Source organism: Schistocerca gregaria, chromosome 4 (genome assembly GCF_023897955.1).
Source record: "Schistocerca gregaria isolate iqSchGreg1 chromosome 4, iqSchGreg1.2, whole genome shotgun sequence".
In the NCBI taxonomy this organism is placed as follows: domain Eukaryota; kingdom Metazoa; phylum Arthropoda; class Insecta; order Orthoptera; family Acrididae; genus Schistocerca; species Schistocerca gregaria.
The window spans coordinates 661,280,231-661,300,254 of record NC_064923.1 but is presented as its reverse complement, the minus strand read 5'-3'; the positions used below and the strand labels follow the sequence as shown (position 1 = coordinate 661,300,254).

General features: G+C 36.2%; 1 protein-coding gene across 1 annotated transcript in view; it reads right to left on the bottom strand.

The window, feature by feature from the left end:
- LOC126267855 (uncharacterized) overlaps positions 1–20,024 on the bottom strand; it is a 52,704-nt gene that overhangs the window by 2,391 nt on the left and 30,289 nt on the right. Inside the window, exon 4 of the mRNA XM_049973165.1 lies at positions 16,659–16,864. Within this exon, the coding sequence (XP_049829122.1) occupies positions 16,659–16,864 (206 nt within the window). The remainder of the gene's footprint in view (positions 1–16,658; positions 16,865–20,024) is intronic.

The following is a 20,024-nucleotide window of genomic DNA, read 5'->3' as shown; positions in this document are numbered from 1 at the left end:
CAGTAATCACAATAAAAATGGGGAAAGCTGTAAATTCAAAGCTGGATATAAAAGAAATGGGCAAAAATTTAGCAAAAACAATTACAATGGGTGAGTAGCATATGGCCAGCCTGTACAATATATACTGCCACAAGCTACTGGCAATAGTCAGCTGATCGCTTGCCAAATGTAAAACAATAACAGACACCCAAATAACCCACAGACAGCACAATTCAGCTGGCAAAATAACACACATATGCCAAATGATGCACGGAGGGAAAGATAATTTCAGTTGAGCTTCTCACGGGACACAAATTGGTTAATCGAACAGGAACAGTCTACACAGTGGAAGTTACACCTAACTGAGAGGCAGATGTAACAGTGATGCCAGAAAACTTGAACCAGTCACGGTAGGACCATGTTCTCTGACCTTGGAGGAGAGTGGAGGCACGAGCTTGATCGAGACTTGCTTTATCAGATACAATCATGGTAATGATGTGAGAGATGACCTGTATCAAGGAAAGGAGGGTACACAGAAAAAGTTGACAGAGGGCAAGGTACAAGCTACTATTAAAGCCAGAATATTTGACCTTGATGTACCTATTGTGCTTGAAACAGGTGCTTCGACTAATTTGATGTGACAGGGATGCTTTCAAGAACTGAAGAAATGTGGACGTATACCCACACTGCCTGTGCAAAATCACAAGGTACGAACTGCCACTGATCAGAAATTGAAAGGAGTCAAGGTACAAGCCTTAATTCCCAAATTCCCATACAATTAGGACAGTTTTTTGTATGGTGCAATTTTTTGATAGTAGAGAAATTAATAGTTGATTGTTTAATTGGTATGGATACATTTAGGCCACACCAAGAACAAATTGATATAGGAAAAGGCCAATGTCATTTCGCTGTAAGTAACCAATTATTTGTAACAGACCTAATGAGGGGAAGTACTAACAGATGTAAAACTGAAGTTACTCATGACTTTGAAGTTCAATTGGTAAATCCCATAGTTATGTTTGTCAACATATATACAATAATGAACAGTCGTCAGCAGAAGAAGTAAACGTTGACACAATAAGCACAAAAGTGAGTGAATCAAAGTGCTTGTCTCAAGAACTGATACTTGCTTATATACAAGTATTGTATAATTACATGTAAAAATTCCTGTGAACCTGTTTTGTCCTCGACAATCTGTCCAAAAAAGTAATGAGCCCTCCTTCACTCATTCCTAACTGAATTTGACCACTGTATACTGTGTACTCATAGCTGACTGTGCTATTGCAGCCTATGGTAGCCAGCAGTGTTCAAGGTAGCCATGCCAAGTATCAGATAGGGACTGAAAATTCTTCAAGAAAGGAAACACCATTCCTCAAGAAAGGAGACACCAAAGTCATGTAAAAAAATTATTATTATTATTATTATTATTATTATTGTGCAGGTTTTTAAAGTAGGGACATCATCATGTTTCATGTAGAAGTGATGATGGGGGAGAGGGGAGTCATGTAACAAAACAGGCTTAATTTGGTCATGTGGAGTACCCAATGCAGCAGGTTTTGTAGCATGTGATACATGTTAAAACAGATGTTGCAACAAAAATGTTAAACTGTATCACAGACAAATTAATGTATGTTCTTAATCAGGTAAAGTAATGTACAGTCAGAATAAATCATTATCATTTTGATATGAATTTTGCGATGTTTTGAAGAGAAAGAACAAGTTGTGGAAACAGTGCTAATAATGTATAAATGTTAGTAACCTTTTTCATTGCTTTGTAATTATAATTCAATTATTAAAATTCACTGTTTATGATAACGCAAATTAACTGTGTAAACCATTAAAAACTTAACATTTGTGTACCTTTGCAAGTCAGGACAACATATTATTATGGAAATCACCAATTAAAAATCTGTAATTAAACTCATAATTAATGTTTCTGGAACATTGTATAGAGAAATTCAGTGCAATGTCCACATATTATGAAAACTAGAGAAAATTTGTTTAAACTGAAGACATAACCTCAGAAAGATAATTTGTATCACAAATAATGTTAGAAGAGCAATTCATTAATCTTTCATAACATGATTTACAGATTTTGTGGTGTACATAATTATTCCATATTTTAGCCATTAAATGTTGTAAAAAAGTCCTTTTGAATATTTGAATTGTCATTTTGATGTTGTAGAAATATTACCAGCTCATAAAATAGCATAATTAATTAAATTACGTAAAGATATTCAAGAATGTTCTGGACTGAATAATAAGAACTTAACTGTTAACTGTATGTATGTTTCAAAATTGCACTTGCAGAAGGTCGTTAATTTTGGAAATATGCATAATCATTGCACTCGTTTTAATTTCCGCTAAAGCTCTGTAATGTCAGTTTTTGCTGGATTAACTTATTGCAGTTGTAACATCAAACATGAAATAACATAACAATGTAAAAGAACATAATTGTTAAAAGATGTATAGATACACCTAGTCCAAAGCCTTCGAGGAGGGCGGAGTGCAGTTGGAGTACTAGCTGGTGTGTTCTGGTGCCTGTAAAGTTGTGACAAAGAAACAAGTGTTGTCAGCAGATTAATTGGTGTACATCCGGTAGTGACCCAAGACTTTCTGCAGCAAAGTTATCACCTTCAAAAATGTAAAACATGGTACAATCAGCTGTACTATGTTAAACCTGAATTGATGGGATTGCTATGTTAGATTTGGTGAATGGAGCTGGTATGAGAAGTTATGTTAGATTTGACATTAGAGCTGGACTTCCAGACCTGGTTATGTTTGAAGTGGTGGAGGATAAGAGGATTTATGACGTGTCAGTGAATTCTCCAGAAGAAAATACGTCTATTTTGGGAGGAGAAAAAGAGTGAAACTACCTATCAAACCATTCTGGAATTGAAAGAATTTTGAAACCGTGGACACCAACGACCAAAGACACAGAGATAAGTGCTTACATTCTAAAATTTCTAGTTTATCATGGAGAATGATACAGAATTTGGTGTTAATGACAGTGGTTTATCAGTAAATGTGAGCACACCTATAACATGATGAGATATTAGGGAAAGTGTTTCTGACAGTGTAAGAATGTTGGCAGTGTTACGAAAGATGTTTTGTAAATGAATAAATGAAATTGTGAAATGCGTGGTTGTGCGTAATGCAATATACAACTTGCCTTGATGTTAGTGGTACCAGAGCGATGCAGCGTATGCACTTTGGAGAGAAAGCAAGTCAACAAATTGCAAGTGTGTGCATGCCAGATGCAGCTGAAAGTGTTGGAGCACCCAAAACAAACAAACCCTATGAGCTACAGCCTACACTAGCATTTTTAAAGCCTATTGTGTAAACAGGGACATAGAAAATTAAGGGAGAGTCTGTAAACAACTATGACTATCTACACAATGCACAAAAGCAATGAGATTAAATACATGAAAAGGGATCCTAAACTACCAGATATTTACTGAAGTTATGCTGCTGTATACATTGTATCTATACATTTACAAATTTAAGTATTGAAAGCATACACACTAATTATAATTGAGAGACCAGAAAACTCTTGCTGCAGGTAAAGAAGTGAGTACCAGATAAGTGGCAAACTGAATAAGAGGTCACACCATGTCCATAACACACTTTATCTTTCAGATTTATAAGGTAAGTAGAGATGCACACGTAACATTAAATGAGTTTGTGATAGCACGATTGAACACTGAAGTAAATAATACATGGTTGAATATATGAAAGAAGTGTTAGTAACCTTCAAGTCACTGTACACTTATCTGTGAAGATTTAGTTTTAAGATTTTTCTTCCAGGGAATGATGCAGCAACACATGCTAAAATGAAGAAAGATAAATGCTTGCTGAGTGTTAGGTACTGTATAAAAATAAGCAGGACTGCACTGCAAGACAAATACAGTTATAAGGTTATGATACATATAAATGTAACAGTGTGAAAATATGTGTAGAAGGAAACAGTTGCAAAAGATCACATATCACTATGATGAACTGAGGTTGAGCACTACCAAATAAACAAAGTGGTTGAAACCAAACAACTGTGAGTGTTGACTAACCATGAAAGTGTCAAACAACTGATTTACATTGAATTTTTTATGCACGTGCTTTACTTATACAAACACTGTTTTACACTCATTGTACATACCATATATTATTGAAGATACAGCTCTCTATACCTCAGCATATGAAATGGTTATCCTTTATACAATGAACATAACAGTAAATACTGAACTGCACTTTAAACACTGAATAAGTATTTGACATTGCTGGTATTGTCAGGTTTAAGTTGTGTTTATAAACAACAAACTATTTTGTTCTTGGGATCAAAGTCAAGTCTAGTACCACGACATAACTGAGCACATTAATGCCTTTATCTAAAATTTCCTCAACCCTGTAGTTTGGAGAATGCGGGAGAGGCAAAGACACACATAGTTATTTGAGCAGCACATGGAATATATTGTAGCAACTATTGTGTACTTCTTTAATTCTTTGAAATTGATAATATGCTGCGACAAGAGGTCACTGTAAATTGAAATGAAATATATGTCAGTTTATGCCATGAAGGAAAACAAATCTATTATTGTATGAATGTTATGTAAAGAATGACAGTAATAAGTGTACTCATATAATTGGAATTGAACAATGTAATGAAATTATAATTTAACAAAATGCACTAATGCAAAATGACAATCAAACTATAATGTATATAAGCAAAGATAATCGCATCTCAGCAAATGAATAGGACAACTTTATTTCTGTAGTTATATTTGTATTTTTGTTGTGTGTGTGTGTGTAGTATTTGGAAAGGACACTACAGGAACTTTGTATAATGCCGTGATATGAAAGATGCTGAAAAACAAAGTGCAAAAACATATGAAACCTGCCTGCCAAGTGTTAATTGTGTATGTGAGATATTTGGGTGTGCTCATTATAAACTAAAGGTGACAATGCTTCTTGTAACATGAATTTTCTGTGCTCGACAACATTGTAAAAGCGGCAAGAAACTTACCTTGTTGATGGATGTTGGATGTACAGCTGGTGAACACACAATAAGTGAGCAGCAAGGTGGAATAAATTCCTCGGGCTGCTGATATTGAAACCAGTTGTCACCGCATCAAAGATTTAACAAAGGATCCCACCTCTGAACACAAGCTTCACAAATTTTTGCAGTAGAGACTACGTAGACATTAGCAGGGACAGTAACAGACGTTAAGCTGTGTGCACATGCTTTGCAAGGTAAACACTGGGTAGATACTGACTGACAATAATGGGACTAAGCAGCTACAGCAAGCACTTTGTTATGAAAGGAAACTTATGCACATATATTGTAAGGAAACCTGACATGTCCATGTAAAGTGACAGCCATATAGGATAACTCCAATGGCTTAAAAATGAAGGCTATGCCCATACTGGTAAGGATTATCAACATCGAACAGAGAAATAAGCTCAAACACTGTGCACCTCTGTATGAAGTCAGTGCTCAGGGGGGACAATGGTAAAGAATCATATTATTATTATTATTTTCTCTTCTCGTTCTTTTCTTTTTATACATGTCAGATACATGTATCTAAAATAATAAGTTATTTGCTACCAGCGATGATGCTGGGATAGAAACAATTTAATTTCTGCATATTCACCTGTTTGTCTCTATAAGGGCTAAAATTTTAACAACCGAGTTAATACTATTAAAATAATGTGTATTCCAGCCGTACATTACAGAAGTGTCATAAAAAGTTATTAGGAAAGCAAAGTTTATTTGTACATTCATGACGACAAGAAGAATTTGCATGAACAGAGGAGGGGTGTTCTGGAATCAGTATGACAAGAATCCTGCATCAAGATAATAAAAGCAGATGAGAAGAATTTGCCTGAGCAGAGAAGAGGTGATCTTGAATCAGTATTGTCGTACCAAGCTCTATGCACAATAGTGGTAACAGGAAAAAGAAGTATGAACATTTAGATGATGAATATGAATGGAAAAATGTATTGACTTTAAAGGTCTGTTGATATTAGTGGCACTTGAAGTTTACTCAGGATATGTGTACCTTCCAATTTCTTTGAATTATTTTTTCCAAATTTTTTAAAATTATTGAAGCAGCAATTATTAATCAGTTTCCATTACATATTTCATTTGATGCTCACCCCCCACCTCTTGCAACTACTCACAGGGTGACACAGAATGTTGCAGAGCATCCATTACTTTTTCTTTATTATCAGGTGGATTTGACAAGGTGCTCAACTGGAGACCCACACTAGGCCACTTTCAAATCTGTCAAGTGTAGATAACCCTATATCACATCAGTATTCAGCATTTCCAAGCCCTTCACAGTGATCATATATGCCCCATGATGCCTCATAACAAACCTAAAAATGCCCAAAGCAAATGCATGCTGGTGGCCATTTGTCACAGAGAACAGCAACTCCAATCCCATTGATGGTCTGTGGATGTATGCAACTACATTCACCATGTCCTCTGGGTGCTTCAGTTTTTTTTTGCTAGGAAGTATATTTGTGACATGACATTATCTATTAAATGAAAATATGTTTCAGATTTTTTTATTTGTTCCATATGCATGAACATTATTTCACTATCAACCTGTGGGAGGAACAATATAATATCTCTTTTTTTTGTAAATATTTGGTACATAATTTTGTTTTTCTGACATGTTCTACATCCTCAAACATCTCATCATTATCAATCCAGGGTATGAAGCATATATCTAACCTAGTCGAATTTAAAGAAAATATCAAAATGTCAAAAATCATTAATGAAACATGTTTTTCAAATTGTTTACAGTACAGCTTATATTACACAGTTTCAATGCAGAAATTTTTTATTCAATAAATAAGCAATTTCACATTCAGGCACTGAAAAGTTTTATCTCACTAATATGAGACTGTTCCAGTATTGGTATACTCATTTTGAAGTTCAGTTTTTCTTCTATTTAAAAATCATTATCTTTTTTACAAAATGAAGTGTTTATTGCTATTGAAAAATGTTGCTTTCATAAGATTGACAAAACTGCATAACTTGTAAAATGCAGTCCTTCAAACTATTCAGCACTACTATTTTTTAGTCATGATCTTTCTTTTACTAAAATGTGTCTGATTGCAGTCGCACAGAAGACACAGATGGCAATTAAACAAAACAACTTCATTTATGATTGTGTGTAATTAGTATGCATATATCCCTATCTTTCATAATATTATTGAAAGTAGGTAACCTATATTTCATCATTGGGTTACCAGTTCTAAATAATTTTCTACCATTCTAAAGGATATTACATGCCATTTCTATTATTTATTCAGTCACAGTTAGCCTTCACCAATCCATACTTAATACTGTAAAGATGAAAGTAGCTATGTTTGTTATGCTTTATCATATAACAACTGAATCAATTTTATTGAATTTTTTTATATTAAAAATGGGTAGTGATTTCCTTTACTCAGTAAAACACTTCCTGAAGCCCAGATTTCATAAATATTTCTGTATTTTCAGCAACCAGTTTCAACAGACTTTGCTCTTATACTCAGGTCTTCAAAATTTTTGTTACAAAAAGTTTTCATCTTGAGTTGGAATCTCACACCAAGTTGTCATGTTAGTGGATGAGATGTAGCACATTATACAAAGGTTTGACAGATACAAAAGATTTACAATCAAAAACTACCTTGTCCACATGGCCAAATCCATACATGTAGCACTCACAGATGATTTGTATGTCATAAAGATCACAATGTAAAATGAAATGCAAAACAGCACATTTGTTTACATTATCCTGACATGTTCCATTCATTGATGATCCACCTTCGATGTTATATATGGTACAGTGACAACTTGGCATGGTGTTCCAACACATAATGAACATGTTTTGTAACAAAAATTTTGAAGACCTCAAAACAACAGCAAAGTCTGTTGAAATTGGTTGTTAAAAATAAGGAAATATTCATGCAATCTTGGCTTTATAAAACATTTTACCAAAATGAAATGAAGTATGGAGATAGCCTGAAGGCTACATAAGAACATACGCTACTTTAGAAAGTGTGCAGTACAAGACATTTATTGATGTCAAGAGTATAATGTGAAATAAGGAAACATAATTGCTGTTTGAAAAAGTTATTTACTCTGAGGCTTTTGAACTTCACATTTGATATGTACCACATAATAAAATTCAATGTAATGCATGCAATGCTTACACAGTCCTCAACATTCTTAGTCTATACTTTCATACTAATGTCAGTCACAAGTCATGTTAGCTGCAGAGCAATTGCATCTCTTACAGCTTCTGATAGACTTTAAGACTCACAATTGCAGCACCATTTAAATGCTGTATGACAAACAGAGAGAAGTCATACCTTTACACATTAAATCTGGGAGGCTTTAGTGAGGTTACATTTTAATATGATATTTGAGGGCAGCAGTGGGTAACAGACACATAAAGGCAGCAGATGTTGTTGCACATACTGTTGTTGTTGTTGTCTTCAGTCCTGAGACTGGTTTGATGCAGCTCTCCATGCTACTCTATCCTGTGCAAGCTGCTTCATCTCCCAGTACCTACTGCAACCTACATCCTTCTGAATCTGCTTAGTGTACTCATCTCTCGGTCTCCCTCTACGATTTTTACCCTCCACGCTGCCCTCCAATGCTAAATTTGTGATCCCTTGATGCCTCAAAACATGTCCTACCAACCGATCCCTTCTTCTAGTCAAGTTGTGCCACAAACTTCTCTTCTCCCCAATCCTATTCAATACCTCCTCATTAGTTACGTGATCTATCCACCTTATCTTCAGTATTCTTCTGTAGCACCACATTTCGAAAGCTTCTATTCTCTTCTTGTCCAAACTAGTTATCGTCCATGTTTCACTTCCATACATGGCTACACTCCAAACAAATACTTTCAGAAACGACTTCCTGATACATAGATCTATATTCGATGTTAACAAATTTCTCTTCTTCAGAAACGCTTTCCTTGCCATTGCCAGTCTACATTTTATATCCTCTCTACTTCGACCATCATCAGTTATTTTACTTCCTAAATAGCAAAACTCCTTTACTACTTTAAGTGTCTCATTTCCTAATCTAATTCCCTCAGCATCACCCGATTTAATTTGACTACATTCCATTATCCTCGTTTTGCTTTTGTTAATGTTCATCTTATATCCTCCTTTCAAGACACTGTCCATTCCGTTCAACTGCTCTTCCAAGTCCTTTGCCGTCTCTGACAGAATTACAATGTCATCGGCGAACCTCAAAGTTTTCACTTCGTCTCCATGAATTTTAATACCTACTCCAAATTTTTCTTTTGTTTCCTTTACTGCTTGCTCAATATACAGATTGAATAACATCGGGGAGAGGCTACAACCCTGTCTCACTCCTTTCCCAACCACTGCTTCCCTTTCATGCCCCTCGACTCTTATTACTGCCATCTGGTTTCTGTACAAATTATAAATAGCCTTTCGCTCCCTGTATTTTACCCCTGCCACCTTTAGAATTTGAAAAAGAGTATTCCAGTCAACATTGTCAAAAGCTTTCTCTAAGTCTACAAATGCTAGAAACGTAGGTTTGCCTTTTCTTAATCTTTCTTCTAAAATAAGTCGTAAGGTCAGTATTGCCTCACGTGTTCCAACATTTCGACGGAATCCAAACTGATCCTCCCCGAGGTCTGCATCTATCAGTTTTTCCATTCGTCTGTAAAGAATTCGCGTTAGTATTTTGCAGCCGTGGCTTATTAAACTGATAGTTCGGTAATTTTCACATCTGTCAACACCTACTTTCTTTGGGATTGGAATTATTATATTCTTCTTGAAGTCTGAGGGTATTTCGCCTGTCTCATACATCTTGCTCACCAGCTGGTAGAGTTTTGTCATGACTGGTTCTCCCAAGGCCGTCAGTAGTTCTAATGGAATGTTGTCTACTCCGGGGGCCTTGTTTCGACTCAGGTCTTTCAGTGCTCTGTCAAACTCTTCACGCAGTATCATATCTCCCATTTCATCTTCATCTACATCCTCTTCTATTTCCATAATATTGTCCTCAAGTACATCGCCCTTGTATAAACCTTCTATATACTCCTTCCACCTTTCTACCTTCCCTTCTTTGCTTAGAACTGGGCTGCCATCTGAGCTCTTGATATTCATACACGTGGTTCTCTTCTCTCCAAAGGTCTCTTTAATTTTCCTGTAGGCAGTATCTATCTTACCCCTAGTGAGATAAGCTTCTACATCCTTACATTTGTCCTCTAGCCATCCCTGTTTAGCCATTTTGCACTTCCTGTCGATCTCATTTTTGAGACGTTTGTATTCCTTTTTGCCTGCTTCATTTACTGCATTTTTATATTTTCTCCTTTCATCAATTAAATTCAATATTTCTTCTGTTACCCAAGGATTTCTAGCAGCCCTCGTCTTTGTACCTACTTTATCCTCTGCTGCCTTCACTACTACATCCCTCAGAGCTACCCATTCTTCTTCTACTGTATTTCTTTCCCCTATTCCTGTCAATTGTTCCCTTATGCTCTCTCTGAAACTCTGTACAACCTCTGGTTCTTTCAGTTTATCCAGGTCCCATCTCCTTAATTTCCCACATTTTTGCAGTTTCTTCAGTTTTAATCTACAGGTCATAACCAATAGATTGTGGTCAGAGTCCACATCTGCCCCTGGAAATGTCTTACAGCTTAAAACCTGGTTCCTAAATCTCTGTCTTACCATTATATAATCTATCTGATACCTTTTAGTATCTCCAGGGTTCTTCCACGTATACAACTTTCTTTCATGATTCTTAAACCAAGTGTTAGCTATGATTAAGTTGTGCTCTGTGCAAAATTCTACTAGGCGGCTTCCTCTTTCATTTCTTAGCCCCAATCCATATTCACCTACTATGTTTCCTTCTCTCCCTTTTCCTACACTCGAATTCCAGTCACCCATTACTATTAAATTTTCGTCTCCCTTCACTATCTGAATAATTTCTTTTATTTCATCGTACATTTCTTCAATTTCTTCATCATCTGCAGAGCTAGTTGGCATATAAACTTGTACTACTGTAGTAGGTGTGGGCTTCGTATCTATCTTGGCCACAATAATGCGTTCACTATGCTGTTTGTAGTAGCTTACCCGCATTCCCATTTTCCTATTCATTATTAAACCTACTCCTGCATTACCCCTATTTGATTTTGTGTTTATAACCCTGTAGTCACCTGACCAGAAGTCTTGTTCCTCCTGCCACCGAACTTCACTAATTCCCACTATATCTAACTTTAACCTATCCATTTCCCTTTTTAAATTTTCTAACCTACCTGCCCGATTAAGGGATCTGACATTCCACGCTCCGATCCGTAGAACGCCAGTTTTCTTTCTCCTGATAACGACATCCTCCTGAGTAGTCCCCGCCCGGAGATCCGAATGGGGGACTATTTTACCTCCGGAATATTTTACCCAAGAGGATGCCATCATCATTTAATCATACAGTAAAGCTGCATGTCCTCGGGAAAAATTACGGCTGTAGTTTCCCCTTGCTTTCAGCCGTTCGCAGTACCAGCACAGCAAGGCCGTTTTGGTTAATGTTGCAAGGCCAGATCAGTCAATCATCCAGACTGTTGCCCCTGCAACTACTGAAAAGGCTGCTGCCCCTCTTCAGGAACCACACGTTTGTCTGGCCTCTCAACAGATACCCCTCCGTTATGGTTGCACCTACGGTACGGCCATCTGTATCGCTGAGGCACGCAAGCCTCCCCACCAACGGCAAGGTCCATGGTTCATGGGGGGTTGCACATACTATTATTATAAAATTTGTCCAAATTACTGTATTTAGTATCTTTCTTCATCAGTTTAATGCTTTTTATAACTCAGGAAGAGAGAGAGAGAGAGAGAGAGAGAGAGAGAGAGAGAGAGAGAGAGAGAGAGAGTGTGTGTGTGTGTGTGTGTGTGTGTGTGTGTGTGTGTGTGAGGGGGGGGGGGGGGGAGGGGGGGTTGTGCACGCATGTGCATCACCATTTTATCACCATCAATGTGCAACTCACCGAAGTAACATAAAATAAAAAGACTGGCATCAAGTGGCTAATATCCCAAATTGGGTCTCCTAGGCAATTAAACCATATCCACATTTCATGCCATTTCATTGATATGAGAGTGCAGCTGAGAATAACAGCCAGAATGCAATGCTTATACTATCCTCAATGTATTTAATCCATCATTCCACACTAATAGTACTAAACAGTACTCAATAAGTTACAGTATCACAACCAAACCACTGAACCAGTCTTGATGAAATCTGGTTTGGAGATAGCCTGAACCCTGAGGAAGAGCATAGCATATTTTAGGAAAACCTCTAAGAGGGTGAAATACAGAATTAAAAATCTTTTTTTTTTTTAACATCAGGTAACAACATGCTAAACATTATTAAAAAATAAAAAAAATGCAATGTACACTTTGTATACTGCATAGGGGTCAACACTCCTCTACATGCATCATTTAGCAGTGATGCTGCATATTCTACACCACTGGGTGCTGGTGCAGTTGAGGGAGGGCACACATCATGAGCTCTGCAAATGATGATGCCAGATGAGGTTATTGCATATACTATTGGTTACTTACTCATGATCACTCACCATAACAAAACTACTGATGTGTGAGCTCAGCAACGGATAACAGCTAGTGTTCAACAAGTCACACTCATGATTACATAATCTCCATTATACATTCAGTCATAACAGTCATTACCACATACCATTTTTTATAATTAGATTAGATCTGGTGTGAGTCACTATGAGTTTCTAACATATTTTTACAAGATTATTGAACAATGTGAAGCTGGAAGTTGACTGTAATTTCAGAGTGGTTGTTAAAATAAGTGCATACTGATTGTACATACCGTTTCAGCAATGACAACATAAACTAGCATTTTAACCACATGGTTCACCTACCTATGTTTATGTCATGTGTGTGGATGAAAGCAGAAAGGAAACTTTTGTTGAAAATTTTTGATTCCAAATTATTAATAATGTCAGATTAACCATTAAATTCTGAATAATCTGTTGCAACATTAGTAACTTTATTATTCTTTTGGTTTAAGTGATAAAATTTTGCACCATATATAACATTAGCATAGAAGCAAAAGAGGCAGAGAGATGCTCTTCAGTCTTTTAATTGCTTTAGATTTGTCTGTCTGTATAAGTGGTAGTGGGTGGATGTGTGACGAGCTCTGCGTATTGGTATTGTTCAGAAATGTGTATTCCAATTGCGCATTAGAAAGTATTAAAGATAATTATTGAGATAGCTAAGTTTACTCATACATTCATGGTGACGATACCCATCTGTTCATCGCTCTCCAATGCGCCGAGAATCCTGTATCCAGAGAATCGAAGCAGACAAGAATAATTTGCGTGAGCAGAAGAGGGGTGATCCCAAACCAGTATTGTCATCCCAAGATCTATGCTCAATGACAGTAACAAGAAAAAGAAATACATAAATTTAAATTTGAAAAATGTATTGAATATTGAAGGTCTGTTTATACGAGGGCTATCCACAAAGTACATTACGTTTTGGAATTAAAAATAAATAAAGTATTGGAAATTTTTTTTATTATATACAGATGAAAGCCACACTTAAATACTACTTTTCTACATAGTTACCATTTAAATTAAGGCACTTATCATAGCGATGGATGAGCTTGGAAATTCCTTCATCGTAAAATTCGGCTGCCTGCCCCTTCAACCACGTGGTTACCTCTTCTTGAAGCTGTGCGTCATCATCAAAACGCTGCATAGCCAACCACTTCTTCATTGCTGGGAATAAGTGGAAGTTGCTCGGTCCCAGGTCGGGACTGTACGGCGGATGAGGAAACAACCCCCACTTAAAAGATTCGAGAACTTCACGAGTGGCATTTGCCATGTGGGCCCGGGCGTTGTCGTGAATAAGCAAGATCTTTGAGCCCAACTTTCCACTGCGATTGTTTTGTATTGCTCTTCTGAGGTTGTGCAGAGTTTGGCAATACCTTTGAGAGGTTATTGTAGTGCCTCTTTCCAGGAAATCCACAAAAATCACACCTTTTCTTTCCCAAAAGACAGTCGCCATCCTTGCCGACATTGTGTGCATGCATTTCTTGGGTTTTTGGGGGAAATTTGTGTGCCCCCACTGCATTGACTGTAATTTTGTCTCTCAGTTCACATGCTTAACCCATGTTTTGTCACCAGTAACGATGCGATCGAGTAATGAGTCACCATCTTTCTCATAAATGTCCAAAAACTTTAACGCTGCAGCCATTCGCTGATTTTTGTGAATCTGTCAAGATTTTTGTTATCCATCTTGCACAAAACTTGTGGTAACCAAGCTTTTTGGTAATGATTTCATGCAACAAACTTTGTGAAAATTTTGGAAGACTCATAGAAAGTTCCGTTATTGTGGAATTACGGTTTTCACGGACCTTTTCATCGACTTTATTAAATGAAAATTGTTATGTGCTTCAGAAGTCTTCAGTTAGACAGCTTACATTGAATGTTTCTGATGTTTCTTTGGAAGTCCAGGAACTGCTTGAAGATCATCAGACTTGGGACTGGCAGTTGGTTTCAGTAAGAGGTACATGTTCCACTTGAGAATTCATCTTTACAGTATGGATTGATGTTTTTGAAGAGCTGTTCTTGACATTTCCCTGTCAAACCTTCTGGCAGCACTTCATCAGGAAAGCGATGAGGTGCGTCTTCTAATCGGAATAGCTGGTGTATGAACACATTCCCTGCAATGTCAGTCCTGCAATTTGCTTTACCCTGCTTCTCTACGTTGAACTCAAAGTAACTATTGTTGTGAAAAAAATTTAACCATTTATGTATTTTTACAAGAAATTCACATTTTTCAGTTCTAATGATCATGACAGAATTAACATCAGTTGTTGGTGTTAATTTTTCTCAACATAATCAAACAAGTACAACAAATAGAAGATCTAAGTTAGTCTGAATTTCTTTTAGACAACATGAAGATACAATCACAAACAAATTTTGGTGGTCTAATGGCATGAAAGATATTATGATTTTCTTGTTTATCTTTTAGCAAATCCCCTGTGCCAAGTATCCCATCAATATGTTGTTTTTGTTTTGTTCCATGGAATACTAATAACTGGTACAATGGAACATTTCCTCTGCCATGCAATTGGCAAAATGAATATGAGGGCAATGTTGGATTTGTCAGCTAGTATTATAATAATACACAACTTACAGATCTATGAAAATGGTAGCGGAGAATAGCAGTATGTGGCAGCATAGATAATATGCAAGCATCTGCCACAATATAAATTGTCCTGTTGGCATCAATTAAGCACAACGGACAGACCTGATCACTATTGAGCACCAAAAAGAGATGGCCAATGGAACATCTGGAATGATGACCAATGAGTGCAGGCGTTCTCTGACAGTTATTGATAATCACAAAAACAGTATGGAGGTGCCCAGTAACCAACACATCTTAGACATTCAGTCCCATGAATGCAGCAGTAAGAGGATTTTTCATGCTTTAGGCCAGAATCATGCACAAATATAAATCATCAGTCCACTACTAAGAGCAATATGAGGCCTGTGCAGTATTGGGATAGGGTCCTCCTGTATGTGGTGCAGTATTACACTCAACATTTCCACAGTGGGTTTGGCTTTCTAAACAATAACACACATGCACACCACAACTATCTTAGTAACAGCATCCTTCAGGAGGAATGAATTAATAAAATGGAATGGCTGTAGGATCTGCTGCCCTGAAGCCAACTGAGTATGCTTGAGACCAGTTGAAACTTCCAGAAACACTTCCTCAAGCACTTCTTGACCTCAGCTGCCTTCAAAGAATGCCACAGATTTGATCAGCATCAGATCCAGACCTTGCACAGAATATCCATGATGACTCAAAGATGTTTTATGCATGGGGTGGAGCAACATTGTAAAGAATATTACTCATTATATGCACTTTCGAAAACAGTGCCTTTACTTTGGTTTATTTTTTCATTTCATTTGATAGTAAAGTTGTCTTTTTTGGTTTCTTAAGGATGGTTTTTTCATTCACTAGTTCCCTGGAAATTAGAGCCACGTAGTTTTGCAGATATGTTGGTGTAAAACATTTATGGGAAGTTTATATCTAACAAAAACTTTTTTATGTTAACACTTTATTGGTGCCGTCATTATTTAAATGAATCTTGCATTAGCTTGAAGACATATCTTGAAATTAATACAAAATGTTTTGTAAGTGTGTTTATGAGAACAGTCTACAAAATTAGATAACTGAACAATACAATTATCAGATATGGTTTCAGTATTTTTGTTATTTTGAAGTGTAATGACTCTAAAAGTAGATTAATAGATATTTATTTCTAAAATCTAAAATGAATTATTTCTTGGAATTAATTAAGTCATGGATAGTTTTGTGATGTGTCTCAAGAGACATTTATGAGACTGGCAGATAATGGTCATAGTTAGCACAAACGAAACTTCAAAAAAACAACTTTCAAAGACTGTGCCACTAAACTACGGGAATTCCTCATTATCCTCTTAAACAAATATTAACAAAATTAAATGCTTAAATTCAGTTATATCCAACACGTTATGAATACCAGCTTTAGTGATGAAAACAAAAGAGTTATACAACAGACAACATTAGTGAGATTCTCATACTGTGCCTTAAAATCAATACAAATATGTACAAAGAAACATCACCTTCTTTTTAAGGGCTTCTTGTAGAATTTTCATTTCTTTTCTGTTTGCTCTTTCCTCCTTCTTCAGTTTAAATTTCTCCCTTCGTTTCTCCAACTGCAGGTTATTGTACAGCATCACATCATCATCTGACAAGTCACTTATTTCCTCAACAGTCATTTGCTCAAGATGCTTTATTTTATTCTCTTCTTCTTCTTTTTTGTGATTTTCTGTTTTATAAAACAAAAGATATTGCTTATAGTCTAGCATAATACAAGTAGGCTACAACTGTAGTACATGTATTGGGTCAGAAATTTGTAGAATATGTGATAATCAGTTAATCTGATGACATACAATATAAAAGCTCAATTATTTGAATTTCTGAGATAAGTGTGTTGGAATGTATGGCTAATACATCCTTAATTTGCCCATTTACATACAATATGGAGTGCCATACAAATAGTTGAAACTAGTGATTAATTTGAAAAAGGGAGGTTCCAGCACTGTGACTTCCAAAGGAAGGGCTTTTTGTCAAATTTAGGATTCTTCAAACAATATTTTAACACTTTTATGCACATTTCAAAGTGCAAATACAATGTCTGTACTGGTGGAAAATAAACTTCTATTGTACACATCTAATAGTTCTAATAGTTTTTCATCAGAGGTACCAGTACAGTTGCAGCAGTGCATATTGTCACAAATCAAGCACTTGTTGAAACAGTTGAAATGGTCTAAAGCAAAGAGCTAGGAAAGCTCACTGACAACAAGTCATTAGACATACAAGAAAAGCTCACATGAAGGAAAAGTTCTGGGATGCAAAGCTGAGATATCCTTTTCAAAGGAACCAAACTGGCATTTAGGGAAACCATGAATTAGCTAAAGCTGAACAAACAGACAAGTATTTAAATTTGAAACATTGTACTCTCTTATGCATGTCTAGTGTGCTAACCACTGGACCACTCAATCAATGGCTTGGCATCTATACATCCCAGGGTTACAACACAGGAAATACAAATGGTGTTATCTATTTCTAACTGTACATTTTCTACAATTTGGTGATATTTCCAACTATAGTAATGGTGGCACTACTTGTCCCTCAGTGTTTAAATATGAGGGGATGCTGAAAAGTAATGCCTAAGAATTTTTTATTCTGTTTTCAATGTCATTTGAGTTATTACATGTTATTCATGTTATTTGGTCAACTTTCCTGCTTCGTTGATGCAAGTTTCAATTCTCTGCCTCTACAGGGCTCCAAATTCGCCCATTTAGGATCAGACAGAAGTAACTACATTTTTGCCACTTTTTAGTTGTTAGTACCATAAGGTACATGGAATCAAGACCTATGTTATGATCAAACAAGCGTAACTCTATTTTACGTGGTTTGCATTTTAGGTGTAAATGTATCTTCATTTTACGAAAAATAGTAAGGATCAGATAGACAGAAGAGGTGGTCCGTTTTTAGACCACAGGACACAGTGTTAATTTGTGAAACAGAACAGCCCTTACATTTCTCTGATCCTAACACAACAGTTAGAAGTTGCTTTTGCCACTACTTCTCTTTAGCTGCATTGTCGCCATCGTGCTGTGAAAACAATGAAATGCGACTTCCTCGCAAGGAAGATAAGTATTGTTTTAGTTGTGAATGGGTCTACAGCAAGTAGGAGCACTATGGAGTCCAGAGGAAGAAGGCTCATGAAAATGTGCCTGGAGGACAAACAGAATTTAATGGAATCCTGTAAGTATTAGAATATGTTTCTTAGTATATATATTTCGGTAGTAAGTACTATAAAAATAATAATTATTATTGTTGCTGTTACTGCTGTTATCATTATTATTATTATTATTATTATTATTATTATTATTGTTTGTATTCATAACTGAGAAAGAACATGATGTGGAGATGCTCAGGTCATTCATTTGTTCAGATACAGATGATGTTCCTTCCTATAAACTGGACTACATGACAGATTCTGGTGAGTAACCAAACAATTACTAGATACTATAGCAGTTCCAGTTAATTTTCTTTTCCCTTCCTCTGAATACCTGCCATGTTATTGTTACAGACAGCACTGTTGAACATGGAAGTCCCATGTAAGGAATCTCACAAAACTGCAGAGGATGCAACTAGTGCACAATTAAATTTTGACAGTCAGAATGGGCAAATTGCACATAACAATGTTGATATTGAGAATAGCAACAAAACAAGAAAACGAAAAAGAGTAGTGGTTAAAGAAGAATGGAAAAGAAATCAAAGAAAAATCAATTGACAGCATGTTAGGACATACATTTCTATGAGGAATTCCGAAGTTCCTGCAAGATATGTTAAGCCAGAAGATTGCCTAAATGTCCACACCAGTGGAGCAGTAAGTTTACTGAGCCAAATTGTACATGGAGCCTACCGGGATCTTGGATCAGTTGAGCTACAAAATCAGTACCTAAATAAGTTGGTGGAAGAAGGAAAGAAACAAAGTGTGAGGACAAAATCGGATAACTCACAAAGGATGAGGACCATGAAATTCTATCTAATAAAGGGATTTGAAAAGATTCAAGTGTGTATGCATTTTTTCTCAAGACATTTGACATTTCTGAAACTTTTGTAAGAAATACTGGTAAAAAAAATAGATGAACATCATGTAAATGAGAAAAAGCAAAGAGGATGTCCTGATCCAGGTATAATGAGACGAGAAGAACTAAAGAGGCTATAAGGAAACACATTAATAGATTTCCTACTCTTGCTTCTCATTACAAGAGGTCAAAATTTACAACAGATTATTTACCTGCCTATATGAGTATTAAGATAATGTACGAGTTATTTCAGGAACAATGCTATGAGGAAGGAATGACAGTCAATAAATTATGTCTATATAGGGAGATATTCACAAAGGAATTTAATCTGAAATTCCACAGGTCACAAAAAGATATGAGTGATAAATACTTAAATTTTTCACAGCTTTCAACTGAGGAAAAATAAGAGAAATATTTAGATAGGGAACAGGAAGAGCATTTGAAAAGGAAAGAAATGGCAAGGGAATTTAAGAACATTAAGAAATAAAGTGCAAGAAAAGGTGAGTTTTTGCTAGCAAAATCTGACTTACAAACTGTGTTTTACTGCCCCACAAGTGAATGCAAAGGCGGTATTCTATAAAAGAATGCTCTTCATGTACAATCTCACAGTTCTTAATGTAGGAGAAAACAAAACTGATTGCTACATGTGGGATGACACAACAGCAAAGAGGGGGCCCATAGAGGTGGCTTCATGTCTGTGGGATTTTTTGAAAAATCATGCACAAGGGAAACTGATAACCTTGTTTTCTTTTTTTTAGCATTTTTTAGCGTGGACATTCACAAATGGAAGTGGAATCAGTGCATGCGAGCATTGAAAGAAAAAGT